The sequence below is a fragment of the Martes martes genome, assembly GCF_963455335.1.
Source record: "Martes martes genome assembly, chromosome: 3".
Taxonomy (NCBI): domain Eukaryota; kingdom Metazoa; phylum Chordata; class Mammalia; order Carnivora; family Mustelidae; genus Martes; species Martes martes.
In genome coordinates, this window is record NC_137890.1 from 76,711,717 (window position 1) to 76,726,665 (window position 14,949).

Consider the following 14,949-nt stretch of genomic DNA (forward strand, 5'->3'; position numbering starts at 1 on the left):
TTTATATAAGAATACAAGCAAGTTTTTAAAAAACATTTTACCTTACTCTTTGACATAGACACTAAACCTTTATAACCTTTTATTTCAAGATTTATTTATTTGAGAGAGAGAGAGAAAGAGAGAGAGCATGAGCTCGAGCTTGAGTTGGGCGGGCGGTGGTTGCAGAGGGAAAGAGAGAGAATTCTCAGGCAGATTCCCTGCTGAGCATGGAGCCCAGTGTGGGGCTTGATCCCATGACCCTAGACCCTAAGATCATGACCTGAGCTGAAATCAAGAGTTAGATGCTTAACTGACTGAACTACCCAGGCTTCCCTACAACCTTTTCAAAGGTTGTTAACCCTTTTCATTTAATATATTGTGACTAAGCTAACCCATTTCCAATAAAAAGTGTTTTAACTGAAAAAGATCTAGATTTAAATACCAATTGCTAACAGTCGTGAACTCTAATTGGTGCAATTGTGAATTCTGTTTTCTTTCTTCTTATCTGAATTTTCTAATTTTTTCTACAAGAAATATAAATCACTCTTAAAGCTAGAAAAATAAACCCAAAATGTTTTTAGAAACATTCATTGTGCTCACTTTGTTTTCTTCTCTTGAGTGCATTTCTAGAATATCATAGTAGGTTCACACATGTTTATCTTTGAATCTACCCTGAAAGACAGAAGTCAAAACACATCCAAGAAAATAAATGATATCTTCTGAAACCCTTCATTTGCACATCCAGTGGAAATCCCTGCTGTGATGTTTTCCTCCCACTCCATCTCCTGTCTGGAGACATACAGCCATAAATCATGTCTGCTAATATGGCGGCACTGGGGACAATGAGCATCACCTGTGTTTGCAGGGAACTGTGGTGGGGCCATCAACCAACTTCCTCACAAGGGGAACCCTGATGATTCTTTCATGACTCTTTTCCTGATGATACACATTAACTTTTAAAACTTCTGCATGCTCTCAAGAGGTCAAAGACTGCCCCCACACCCCCGCCATCCCAAGTCTGTGCCTATAAAATTTATCTCCATTTTGACAAAACTAAAGAACTTCAAAGAAAAAGGAAAAATGGGAAAACATGAAAGATGGTGATTCCAAGGACACATCGAAGACAGAACAGAGAAGCCCTTCTTGAATATATAAAAAATGGTTTACACATTTTCTACATGACTTCTTGGAGAAAGATCCTACATGCTAAACAGGTTTAACCAAATTCTACAGTTTGAAAAATAGGTTAAAAGAAAAAACTTCATATGAAACTCAAGTACTAAGACTAATAAATCCGTGATGATGATTTAGCTGCTGCAGCCTGGCACTGCTCACATCCAGGAGAAACTGACATCGCCTCCATCACTACCAGGAGGAAACAATGTAATTTTACTGAGGCCTTAATTTGTTCATTTATATAAACAAAGACAATATTTACCAAGGATCAACAAATTAAGAGAGTGCAATTTCTGACCCAATATAATAATTTACTCATATGATTTAGTCTCTTACAGGCTCTTTAAATACAAAATCATGCCAAAATCATGCCAAAAGGCTCTGGCAGCTGAGAGGTGCATGGTATCATCATCTGAGACAGTAAACTCAGAAAACTAGTGGAGGAAACCAGAAGGGAAGAGGAAGTGCACACATAAGGGCATTATTACTAATTCTGTTTATACATCTCGAATTTAAAGTGTCAAAAGAACGTCAGTGGGAAAAAGTCTCAGATGTAGGTGGAGCTACACACCTGTGGCTCATTTACTTGTCCTGGGAATCAGAGTCTTTTTGTTTCTTTCCACAAAGATTTCAGTTGAATGAATGAAACTTTCATTCAACCTTTCGCTTTGTTCATTCAACAAATAATTCATTTACATGGATGAACTTTTTTATTCATTTGTTTTTTGTGGTTTTTTTTTTAAAGATTTTTATTTATGGGGCGCCTAGGTGGCTCAGTCAGTTAAGCATCTGCCTTTGGCTCAGGTCATGACCTCAGGGTCCTGGGATCAAGCTCCACATCGGGGCTCTCTGCTCAATGGGGAGTCTGCTTCTCCCTCTGCCTCTGCCCCTAACTCATGCTTGCTATCTCTCTCACACAGAAAGAAATAAATAAAATCTTAATTTTTTTTTCATTTATTTATTTGAGAGAAAGAGAGAGCACAAGCAGGGAGAGGGGCAGAGAGAGAGGGAGAAGCAGGCTTCCCGCTGAGCAAGGAGGCTGGTGTGGGACTCCAACCCAGGACCCTGGGGTCATGACCTGAATTGAAGGCAGATGCTTAACAGATGGAACCCTTCATTTGTTTTTGGTGTTTTTTGTTTTTTTTTCCTTTAAGATAAAGTTCACACCACATAAAACTGGCCATTTTAAAGTGTATCACCTCAGTGGCATCTAGTCTATTCACAATGTTGTGCAACCACCACCTTTATCTACTTCCAAAACACTTCCATCATCCCAGAAGGAAACCCTGCACCCATTAAACAGTCACTTCCCATTCCTCCTCCCTTGGGCCCTGGAAACCACTGATCTGCCTTCTGTCTGTATGGATTTACTCATTTGGATTATTTTATGAATGGAATCATGTAATAAGTGATCTTTTGTGGCAGCTTCTTCCACTAGGTATGCATCTGAACTTTATCCATATTGTAGCATGTGTATCTGTGCTTTTTCCTCTTTGTGTCCAGTCCAAATAATATCCCACTGTATGAATATACCACACTTTGTTTATCCATTCATCCATTAATGGACACTTGGGTTGTTTCTGTCTTTCAGCTATAGTGAATAGTGCTGCTATGAACATGAACATGCAAGTTTTTTGATTACCCATTTTTAATTCTGTGGGTTACACACCTAGCAGTGGGATTGCTGGGTCACAGTGTAAACTCGGAGTTGAGAATCACTAATACAGAAGATGAATGAAACCATGAAAATAAATGGAATGCACCCAGGAGAAGATATGGGTGGGAATGTGATAAGACCAAAAGTAAAACCTTGGAAATACAACATTTCAAAGACCGCTGAAAACATCCCATAAGGAAGATACATACGTAGGAGGAAAAAGAAGTGCCACAGAAATAGAAGAGAATCCTGTATGGGGGGAGCCATTGACATCAGCTGCTGAGGCGGAATCAATAAAGAAATTGATTCTGTTGCATATGGCAAGATGGAGGTCATGGAGTCTGGGGAGTGTTAGCTTCACTGAGGCCCTGCTTTCAAAGAGTTGAGGCCCATACGAAACGTGAAGTAGAAGAGAGGCAAGTACTGTAATATACTCTTACTCACTATTCCATGACACCCAGGAACATACAGGACAGATATCAAGCCTACCACAAAAATGTCATTAGGCCAATCAGTTTATACCTCAACAAATAATGTGGCAATATGCCTGGCAGCTACAACAGTAAGCCACAGGAGAGTACTGACCTGTACCTGTTTTGCTGGCCTTTTTATGACCTTTCTAGGATTTTAACTACATGGAAAATATTTGGGTATAATAATATATAATTAGCTAAATTGTTTGAGTCTAATGTCAGCAAACTATTTAACAAATTCTTACATTATTTCCCCCATTTTCTGCCTAAAACACTGTTTCACCTTAGAAGTATTTATCGGTTTTTATAAAACATTCACCGGTCTCTGAATCAATATTGATGGCCGACAGAGCTTCATGATTTCACTGAAGTTATTTTCCGAAAGAAATTATTTTCTTCTATTATTAGAGAAAAGGGTAACCTTTACAATGATTGCATTTTAAAGATGAAAAGTAAGAATTAAGGTCAACCTTATGTTTGAAGTCACATTAAATTTAACTTAGGTTTAAATTCTCAGTGAATAGTAAGCAACATCTGAAGTACACGAGTGTTTTTATTAAAAAAAAAAAAAAAGTATGTGTTGATTTTTTTTTTTTTTTTTTTTTTTTTTTTTTTTTTGGTAAATCTTGAGTGTGAGACCAGCCAAGAAATATCTCCCGGAGCGGTAAAGTAGTACACTATCCTAGATTCCTTTTTTCAATTAGCGCTTCTATTTTTTAGACAGTAACAGTATTTAATTTGAAATTTCCTCTTTCTGTGCCAATTCCAGTTTGAACTCCTTCCTGGGAAGTCTTTGAGTGTACAACTTTATGTGACACACAAAGCCCAGCCAAAGAAAGAAGGGAAAAAAAATGTTTTTCTTTAGTATCAAGCACCTGGCAAGCAAAGAACGTGTTCCTGTAAAGGCTTAAAGGCATTCCTGCTCTCCCTGGAGAATCCAAATGGACTCGTTTTGATTTCCCTTTGAAAAACCATGAAGTGCGAGCATGTTTGCTTTGATTTATAGTTTACCAGACTTTTCCATGTTGTTTCTTGTTGCTTGTTTCTGCTCACCAACAAGTCAGGATAATGGCCCCTTGACCAACTCAAAGTTGGCAGGGAGAGGGACTCCCTCACCATGACTTCTGGCTCTGGGTGGGACAGTGACAATCTCCAGGGCTGAGGACCTCACAGAAATCAGGGACCTACTCAGTAGCTTCACAACACATACACAGAGGAAACTACCAGAAAAGAGTGTTTCACCACAACGCCTCCCCTTCTTGCCATTTGCATGTCCCTGAGCTAAATTGCCCAAATGGAGCCCAGGAAAGAAAGCACAGTATCAGCTACTTAAAAAAGGGAGCCATTAGACAGGACACGAAAGCACAGAGCGAAAGAATAAACAGATACATTGGACTTCACCAAAATTAAAATCTTTTGTGCTGTCAACAATACTTTCATGAAGATGAAAAGATAGCCAATAGAATGGGAGAAAATATTTGTAAACCATATTTCCGATAAGACACTTATATATTCAGCATACATAAAGAACTCGTACAACTCAATAACAAAAAGACAAACAATCCAATTTAAAAATGGACTTGAACAGACATTTCTCCAAAGAATATATACAAATGGGGGCACCTGGGTGGCTCAGTCGGTTAAGCATCTGCCTTCAGCTCAGGTCATGATCCCAAGGTTCTAGAATCAAGCCCCATGCAGGGCTCCTTGCTCAGTTTGGAGTCTGTTTCTCCCTCTTCCTCTGTGTGCTCTCGCATTCTCTCTCATTCTCACTCTCACTCTTTCTCAAGTAAATAAAATCTTTAAAAAAAAAAAAAAAGAATATATACAAATGGCCAATAAGCACAAGAAAAGATGCTCAACATCATTAACCATGAGGGAAATTTGATTGCAAATGCAATCAAAACTATAAGACACCACTTTACAACCACTAGGCTAAACAATGAAAAAGACAGATAATAACCAATGGATGGATGCGGACACGCTAGAACACTCACAAACTGCTGGTGGGAATATAAAAGGGTATAGCCACTTTGGAAACCAGTCTGACAGTTCTTCAAGACATTAAACATAGACTTAGCAGCTGACCCAGCATTTCTACTCTTCAGTATGTACCCAAGAGAAATGAAGAGATGTCCATACAAAAACTTGTACATGAATCGTCATAGCAGCATTATTCATAATGGTCAAAAAGCATAAACAATCCAAATGCTAATCAAGATGGGTGACAAACAATGGTAAAGCCATACAATGGAATATTATCCAGCTGGTAAGGAATGATGTAGATATATTCTACAACATGGTTGAACCTTGAAAACATTATGCTAAGTGAAAGAAATCAGAGAAAGACCACATCTTATATAGCTGCATTTATATGAAATGTCCCAAATTGGTAAATGTGTACAGACAAGAAAGCAGATTTGTGGTTGTTTAGTACTGAGGGAGGTTGGGGAGGGTGAAGGAGGACGAGGATTGATTAATAATAGATAAGAAGGTTTCTTTTGGGGGTGATTAAAATATTCTAAAATTGGTTGCAGTGATAAGTTACAAAACTCTCTGAATATACTGAAAGCCATAGAACTATACACTCTAACTGGGTGAATTGTATGATACGTGAATTATATCTCAATAAAGTTGTTAAAAAAGAAGAGAACAAGACCATCATAAAACCAGGAAGCCTTTCATTTCCAGATGCTTTGGTCATTCCTCACTATCCCAGGTCCCTTTTAGCTGCACCAAGTTTCCCAACTTAGAGGTAACACCAAGTTCTCATTCACTGTTTCAGACACATGTGAATTTGTTCCTTCCTGCCGAGGTCCTTGAACGTCCTACAACCACAGCACAACAGCTCCGTTCCTTTCTACCATGGAGCCTCCACCAGCCGCCACCCCAGCTCTCCTTGGCCTTTGATGACATGTTCCAAATCCCAAAAAGGGAACAAGAGAAGAGGGTAAAATGAGAGAGAACTATCATGTGAAGACCGTTCAGTGTTCTGAATACAGAGATGTATTCACGGGGAAATGGCAACAAATCATTTGGTCTCAAATAAGAACCACTGGGAGTGGGGAGCAAGGTTGGGGAGACAAGGGAGAGACTTCCCTAACAGCCCTCCCCCAGACTTACTGGCTGTCCCAAACAGGCAGTGTCATGAGAGGTTTGGGTAGAGAGGTGCAGCAGATGATGTCACCAGGGACTTTTAGTAAGGCAGAAATAGCAAGACCATCTTGTCAGTGTGACAGCCATTATTCTGAACAGACCACGATCAAATCCCCAACAGGCCATTCTAAAGTATTAATGCAGTGAGGAATTTAAAAGCATCCTGATAACTGACTTCTGACAAAGTACCCAAGAAAACAATGTCCAAAAACTGTGTAGCCATAAAATATAAGAGCAAGCACAAATGAGATTATGAATCCAATGATATGGATTGTGCCTTTAACCATGTACCAGGTACTGCCTAACTACAGTGCTTTCAGAAATGGGCAGCTCTCCTCTCACCTTTCAAGTTGTTTGCTGCACAGTTCGGGTGGTGCTGCTCATCTTTCTAGTAGTTTTTTTTTCTCTGTGATTCTGACTCTCAAATCTCTATTAGAACTGGATCTCACACAGCCAGTAGTCAATGGAATGTAGCAATGCCCACCCTCAAAAACCTTCCCAGATTTCATGAGAAAACAACCAATGTTCTTCACCTGAAACTAATATAACACTGTATGTTAAGTAGCTGAAATTAAAATAAAAACTTAAAAAATAAAACCCAACAAAGTTGTCTGGTTAGATCCCAACCCCAAAATTGGTATAGCACACACCCAACCAAAGCTCCTTCCTGACTGAATAGAAATATCCACTGTGTCTCCCACAGGTGTTGGAAGTTGAGCTCAGATATGGAGAACCAAGGACGCAATTTCAAAGGGCTCTTCTAACTTCCCACACCTGCTCCTGGCAGACTTATTCCAGTTAATCTTCCAGGAGAGAGGTCCTGGCTCTTCTTTTATCTTCTTGGAAGATAAGAAACGAAACTGTAAAAACCACTAACTGCTTGCTCTCAAATCTGTGAATGGACAGTTCAACTAATATTTTTATTTTGCTTGTTTTTTAAATGAAAATTTACCCCTATAATTTCCATGCATTGTCTTTTTTAATAAAAACACAGGAGACAGCCATGTGGGAATGTGAACCTCCACACAGCCTGCGTATGCCTACCTGCAGCATATGACCGCTTTACAGGAGAGCGCCAAATCCAGGAAGCTTCTCCTGACTTCAAAGGAGAGCGCATACTTCAGGGTGTGGCCATCGATGATGAGGGCCACATCATTCTCCTTGCCCAACAGATTGCCAAGGTCAGTGCAGTGCTGCGTAATGGCTGCCCTTGTTGCCTGAAACAAGAGTTGTGGGGGAGGGGTCATGTTATTATGTGTTCAATACATCAAAAACAGAACTTAAGAAAAAAATCCAAAGTTCCTTAAAGTGAGAACATGCCCATTATAATGTTAAACACAGAGTTCAATTTCATGTGAATATATATAAATGCACATTAAAATTCCATTGAACTGCCTGGCAGGTCTGTTTTATGGGTAAAAACATCCCCATTAATGTTTTTTACATTTGATATTTACAATAACCTACTCTGGTTGCAGTCTAGGCTGAACTAGAACACCCAAATTCTTCTCCATTGGAAATTTAATTGCTAAGGTTCTTATGACTTTTTCTCCCTCCTCCTTTATACTACATACATATTATTCTTGGTGCCTCCTGAGCAGGAAACTCCATATAAACAGATGTGTGATGGTGGTGTTTTTTTCCTCAAAAGATAAAGTTGCTAAAATTTAAATGGCAAACATTTCTCAGTTTGCACAGATAATCTTTAAAGCCTCCAAACAGTATTAGGGGATAGACACAAAAGATTAATTTCTATCCTCTGCTGAGATCTTCAGATTAAACCACTTCTCCCCTTGGGTCATCAGAAAAAGACACAAACTGATCTTTTTTTCATGTTACAGAAAATATCTACTCAAATTAAACATTTTAAAATAGTACCTTTTAAGACATTACTACCAGCCAAAACAAGTGCCTTGGTGTGATGTCTTAATCGGGTGCAATTAAAGCACAGAATTATTCTTTGGATTTAAAAAAAAAAAAAAGTATGTCTGACTTCCGAGTGGGTTTATGATTATGACTAGGATATCTGGTTCAAATTTAAGAACGAAATTTTTAAGCTCATAATAAAAAATATGGTTTAAGTTAGTGAGGGGAGCACAAAAGTCTGCTGAAATTATTCTGTCTGGACAACTGTCCTTTGGCTATTAAACTATATTTACATATAATTTATCCACCTGATAACATAAATTACCATTTTAAAGAAATATGTCAAATGGACAGGTATTTTTCTACCTCTAGTTAAACTGAGGACCTGCTACTATCACAAAGGGAGGCATAAGTTCTATTGCCTTAATGCTCAGTTTTCATTCTCAACAAGAGACTTGAGACAACGCTTAAGAGAAAGATGTATTTGAGGCATAACTATGGTCTAGAGCCCCATTCTATGCTCAGATGGCCCAGTCTGGTCCCAACTCTCTAGTTATTACCTCTATGACCTTGGGCAAATTACTTAGCCTCTTTAAACAGCAAGTCTTAAGTGTAAAACAGAGCTAAGAATAGGTACCTCATTGCACTTTTTGTTATGAACAAATGAGCTAATCAGTGCCACCTGCTTAACACTGGGCTGGGCACATAATAAGCACTCAATGAAGCCCATTCTTCCTCTGGTTACTATTTATGCATGAAGAATTCCCTACATCTAGGAAAATACACAGTGGTGCTACTTCAGGCGGTGGATAAATGTCATCACAGACAATGCCTTCTTTGTCAATGTAATAACAGAAGCATAATTGATAGAAGAGTGTCCTAAAAAGAAAAACTGACTTCTAGTAAAAATAAAGGAAACTTTATACTTTTTCACTCTTAATTAGTTGCATAATTCTGAATCTCAAACAAAACATCTATGTTTACCTTATCTGTGCAAACAGCCTGCCCTTTAGAATCTGGGTAGAAAAAAAATCCCACCCACTCAGGGAAATCCCGGTGTGGCCTCCTGGGTGTGCTCACCGGGGAGCTCAGACAAGTCCGGGCAATTCTGAGGAGTGTGCTTGCCAGGGGTCAATGCGTGGTGGACAGGAAAACCCTCCTGGGAAATATTTTCCTCAAAAGGATGAGGCAAGCTCTGCCAATCTGGTCTGCGACCAACATGCCAGTCGTGGAGGCACAGTGTAGCCCAGTGTCCTTTACTCCCATTACCACCCCCTCCCTGTGGAATTAAGGAGGGAAAGGTTGAAGAATACAGATCCCTGAGATAAGGAGCCCCCCACCTGTGGCGTCTTTATAAGGGGGCACAGTACAAATGAAGATATGCAGCAGTAGTGATATTATGAAGGGTACTTTCTCCATTTGGGGGTATTTCTGGCCCTCTCAGGAAGACAGACTGGACCCTTCTTCCTCAGTCCGAGTGTTGGCAGCTGCCCACCTGTCAGGTGTGTGAGACTCTGGGGCATGAGCAGGGAGGGTGCCCAGCACTGAGATTGTGAACAGCAGAAACGTGGTTCCTGAGACATATACAATCTTCCCCTTCCCCCCACCTCAGTCACTCCATCAGTTGTGTAGGGAAGGACCTGAAAGGGAGCTGGAATTTCAACATGGGCAGGCAGGGACACAGAGTCACCCACATGGCCCCCCTCTTCCTGACAGCCTCCGCTGCTACAGCCCGCAGCGGCCTGGGGAGCACAGATGATACTAAGTTGAATTACTTTCAGATAGAACCCGCAAAGTGCTATGGACAAAATCTTTATAACCCCTGAAAATTTAGACACTGAAACCCTAATCCCTAGTGTGATGGTATTGGGAGGCGGGGCCTTTGGGACGTCATTAGATCCAGCAGGGAAGTACTCACAATATAATATGATTAGTGCCCTTAACAAGAAGCTACAAGAGAGTTTCTCCCTTCCCTTTCTCTCTCCCTGCCCCACTCTGCTCTGCCCCTCCAGCCATAGGAGGAAGCAGCAGGAACACAGCCAGTTCATAAACCAGGAAGAGAGAGCCCTTGTCAGACAGTGGACCTGCCGGCACCTTGATCTCAGACTTCCCAGCCTTCAGAACCACAAGGAATCGATTTCTGGAAGCCACCTAGTCTATGGTATTTTTGGTAGAGTGGACTGAGCAAAGACAAAAGACAACTCCTCGAGCCCGCTGGTCATATGGCACGACTACTCTTGGCATAGTGGATATGGAGATTAAAACATGAGGCTTGTGACCACGACAACGTGAGAGCACACAGAGCATGCAACAACTGCGCTCATGTTTATTGTCTAATAAAATGTAGTAACTGCAGGACAGATACATGTGTAGTACTAAACATGGAAGAGAAGGTTGCTAGCACATGGGGGGGTGCAGCACAAGGCATCTTAGAGCGGGAGATATCCATAGAGTGAAAAGATGTCCCGAAGCTGTGCTGACCCGCCAGCTGTTAGAAACACGGCAGTCATGCTATCCGGTTGCACAGAGAGCACCAAACATTACTAAGTTACTACGTGGGCCATCCCCCTTCCTGGTACATTTTGCATTACATTTTCCTTTCTTTCTTTTTTTTCCCCCCAAGTTTTTTATTTAAATTCCAGTTAGTTAACATACAGTGTAATATTAATTTCAGGTGTACAAGCCAACGATTCATCACTTACATACAACAGCCAGTGCTCATCACGAGTGCCCTCCTCCATCCCCATCACCTATTTCCCCCACCCCCCCCATCCAGCAACCCTCAGTTTGTTCTCTATAGTTAAGAGTCTGTTTTGTGGTTGATCCTTCTTCTTCCTCGTATCTTATTCCTTTTGCTTGCAATGTTCTCTACTCCTCCCCTCCATTCCTACCTGAATTGTCCTGTTCTCCTCTTGCATCATCTGCACAGAATCACACCTTTGCCTGTAAGACTGAACACCTCCCTTACCACTAAAATCTCTGCAGATCCATCCTCTTAACTGCACCCCTGACTTGTCTCCAGCCTCTACTTTGGTTTTAATTCCTGGGCTCCCAGTGCCCACTCAGCAATAATCTTTGATCCAACCCAGACTAGCTGGGTTCACTACACATGTGTGGCAGAATATAGGTCCCTTCTGTGTAGTTCTCAAGCAAGCCAATCGAAGGTATTACTATCACAAGCAGTTCCTTATTCTCCAATGGACTATGATTCAAAAGTCTATTTGTAAGTTAGTTATTGGGCTCTTAGAATCTATTTTCCCAAAGGAACAATGTTACAAATTGTGGTTGGATCCCAGGGCCTGTTAATGCCTATTTAGCCTCCCCGCTAAAATTTATACTGCAGTCTCTTATTTTAATAAAAAACCAATTACTGCAAGTTACAATGGACTTAGCTGTTATGAGGGGCATAGGGAGTTGGGACCGGGAGTTTCATTCCCAGAAAGATACAGAACATTCCAAAATCCTTTGTTAGAATTTCCCTACTAGGCATTAATAAAAAAAAATGTTTTTCCAGGTTTTCATATGTGTCCTACAATTTTATTTTCCTTCACAACTAAAAACACGCACAACTTACAGCCAAAGTTAGCAAGGTGCAACTCTAGACTGTTCCACAGCCACGCCAAACACTCACCTCTCCCTTGCTTGTGCTGTACAGGAACCCTGCATCTCTTACCAGCAAGCTCAGCAACTACCTCTGCATTCCCAGCTTTTTAAACAAAATCATGTAAACACCATAGACAGTGCCACCCTTGAGCTTGGGAAATGGTTGTTCGTCTGCTCGCAGACCAGAGGTTCACCAGAAGTAGAGTTAAGTTCAACCTGCTCAACTTTCGCACAGGTGGGATCCTCAAGATGTTCTACAGTGAGTTACTCTAGATTTAATAAACTGGGAAAGATGAAGATTTCTAGAATCTGGATGCCTGTTTACCAATCTGTAGGTAGCAGGAATCTTTCCTCAAAATGAAACCACTCCAGCAACACTGATATCTGTTAGGCAGGTGATCCTCTCCCTCCATGAGCTTGGCAGTGTCAAAGGAATTTCTTAGACACTGAGCTAGCAGCAGCTGCCTCAGACCCCACTTTGATGTTCTGCAAATTCCAACGGGCTCAGAGCTGACGATGCTGAAAGCCGGACAGTTCAAGTTTCACGAGCGGCAATTCAGCCAAATCTTACTTGGCCTTCACGAGCAAACTCCCTTCTCCTGAATTAACCTCGGGCTAATGAGTATCTAACCATAATGCTCATCTTTTAGACCATGGGTTCAAAATGGTTTTGTTGTTCTTCCGTTCCAGCAATCTCTTTTTCTTGTCCCTTGCCAACTGTCAGATGTGCCTTCTCTCACCATTGCGTTCTACCATTCCTCCCATCATCCCCAGCGTCCAGGCTCCCAGACCAGCCACAGCGCCATTCTCCTTATTCCGGCCACTTCCATTTTTGCACTATCATTTTCCTTTCCAGTACAATCACACCACTTTCCTGACAGCATTAACACTCTCAATACTTTTGCATTTATAAATCCTAGCGGACTCAAAAATTTGTAAAGCTAAAGACAGAGCACAAATCCAGCAAACCCATAAGAGGCAAATAAAGGAGGTGAAGGCTAAAAACAAGAGAATTCTTCATGGCCCCTACTGGCAGCTGTTGGTGCCAGCAGAGCTGGTATCTTTTTGCTCTAGATGTTACTTTGTTCTAATCTATGAATATCTCTAAAGCTCATTAAAAAGTAAGAGGACTCTCTGTTAAATGTGTAATGCTTCAAGGATTTCCTATGATACTTAATAATTTCAAGGAAGATGGGATGCTATCTCACAGTCATCGAGCAAACCTTTTTAAGAGATAAAACTGGTGCCACCAAACACCTGACTGGTACCCTCAGGTCACCTTCTACTGTCACCCCATCAGGCATTCTCTACACTAGCCATCTCCAATTCCACAGAATGTTTCTATTTCTGATTTAAAAAATTATTTATCTTTGCAGATTGCCCAATTTACTGAATTCTCAGTAACATATAAGCTCTACAGAAGTTATGCTTTGGTTAATCATCTTCACTGAGTTACAATTAACACACAATAAAGTTAAGTCATTTTAAATACACAGTTCAATGAGTTTTGGCAAAGGTGTGCAGTCCTGTAACTTCCTGCGTAACCAAGACACAGAACATTTCCATTACCCCAAAACGCTCCCTCCTGCCATCCTGCACGCAACCCCATCCCCCTCACCCAGTTCCTGGCAATCATCGGTTCACTCGGGTCACTGTAGTTTTGCCTTTTCTAGAAGGCCATATAAATAGAATCAGACTTTACAGTCTTTTGTGTCTGGCCTATTCACTTAGCCTAAGGCTTTGAGATCTGTCTGGTATTTCTGTGCTTATCAATTCCTTTTTGTTCCTGAGTGATAATTCACTGTATGAATATACCACAATCTGTTTAATTCACTCATCCATTATTGCACATCTGGTTGTTTCTGGTTTTAGGATATCATGAATAATTCTATAAATATTTGTATACTGGTCTTTCCATGGACATATGCTCTTATCCTTTCCTGGGGAGATACCTAAGATTGGAATTACTTTGTCATGCACCCAACAGAGACGCAGAGCAAGTGGAAGTCTAACTTCACAGACACAGCAAGGCTGTTTCTAACAAAAGGATGTAGTTGTGGCATTTCTCTTTCTTACCAGTCCTGGTTGGTCCTCATCCTTGTCAACACCAGCACCATCAGTCTGTGTGATTCTAGCCATTCCCATGGGTGTGCCGTGTTGGATTTGGTAGTTTGCATTTGCATTTCCCAGATGGCTAATGGTATTGAGTATTTTCTAATGCTTACAAATTAAATGAATTTGTCTGCTGGGATTTTAAGACATACAAGTAAGCGAGGTGGAATAATGCAGATAGTACATGGGGGCCATTCCTATGTAGGCTGATAACCTGAAAACACTGTGTACACAAGGGAGCCCCAAGACCTTCTCTACAGGAGAGCTGCGATATCCTATTTTTCAACTTCTTTGTACATCTCACATCTCAAAAAGATGTACGTTTTCCTGAAAAGGCATTCTAGGCAGTGTGAGAAGAGCGATTTAGGAGGTGGGGAATAGGGAAAAAAACTGGCAGCAGCTATTAATGAGCAAGTGTCATTTATTGGAAAAAAGAGAGCGAGACTCATTATTCACATAGCCTCCTGAGCCTAGAAAAAGTCTGAAAACATGCAATCACTGCCATTTATCGAAAGACAATTTGACTAACAGTTGTGAGTAAGCTCAAGTCATCGAGGTCAAAAAATTCCCTGAAAATATGTACTCTCCTTTTCATGAAGGATATTACACAGCAAAGCTACAAGGCTTACTTTATTTTCTTTCAAAAAACTAGATTTTGATTTCAGCACTAGGAATCCTTTTACACGTTAAATAAATATATTCCTGAATAGCTGTATACAAGATCTCAAAAATAATGTGTATGTTTAGGAAGCACTGCTATTCCAACCTTAACTATGAATCTTAATTTTTTTTTGAATTTTTAAAAAATGTGGAATTCTGGGGCTCCTGGGTGGCTCAGTTGTTAGGCATCTGCTTTCGGCTTGGGTCATGGTCCCAGGGTCTGTGATGGAGCCCTGCTTTGGGCTTTCTGCTCGGCAGGAAGCCTGC

The 14,949-nt window shown here is 40.7% G+C and overlaps 1 protein-coding gene across 1 annotated transcript in view; it reads right to left on the reverse strand.

Moving 5' to 3' along the window:
* ATP8A2 (ATPase phospholipid transporting 8A2) overlaps positions 1-14,949 on the reverse strand; it is a 379,444-nt gene that overhangs the window by 273,536 nt on the left and 90,959 nt on the right. Inside the window, exon 3 of the mRNA XM_080799366.1 lies at positions 7,486-7,658. Within this exon, the coding sequence (XP_080655492.1) occupies positions 7,486-7,658 (173 nt within the window). The remainder of the gene's footprint in view (positions 1-7,485; positions 7,659-14,949) is intronic.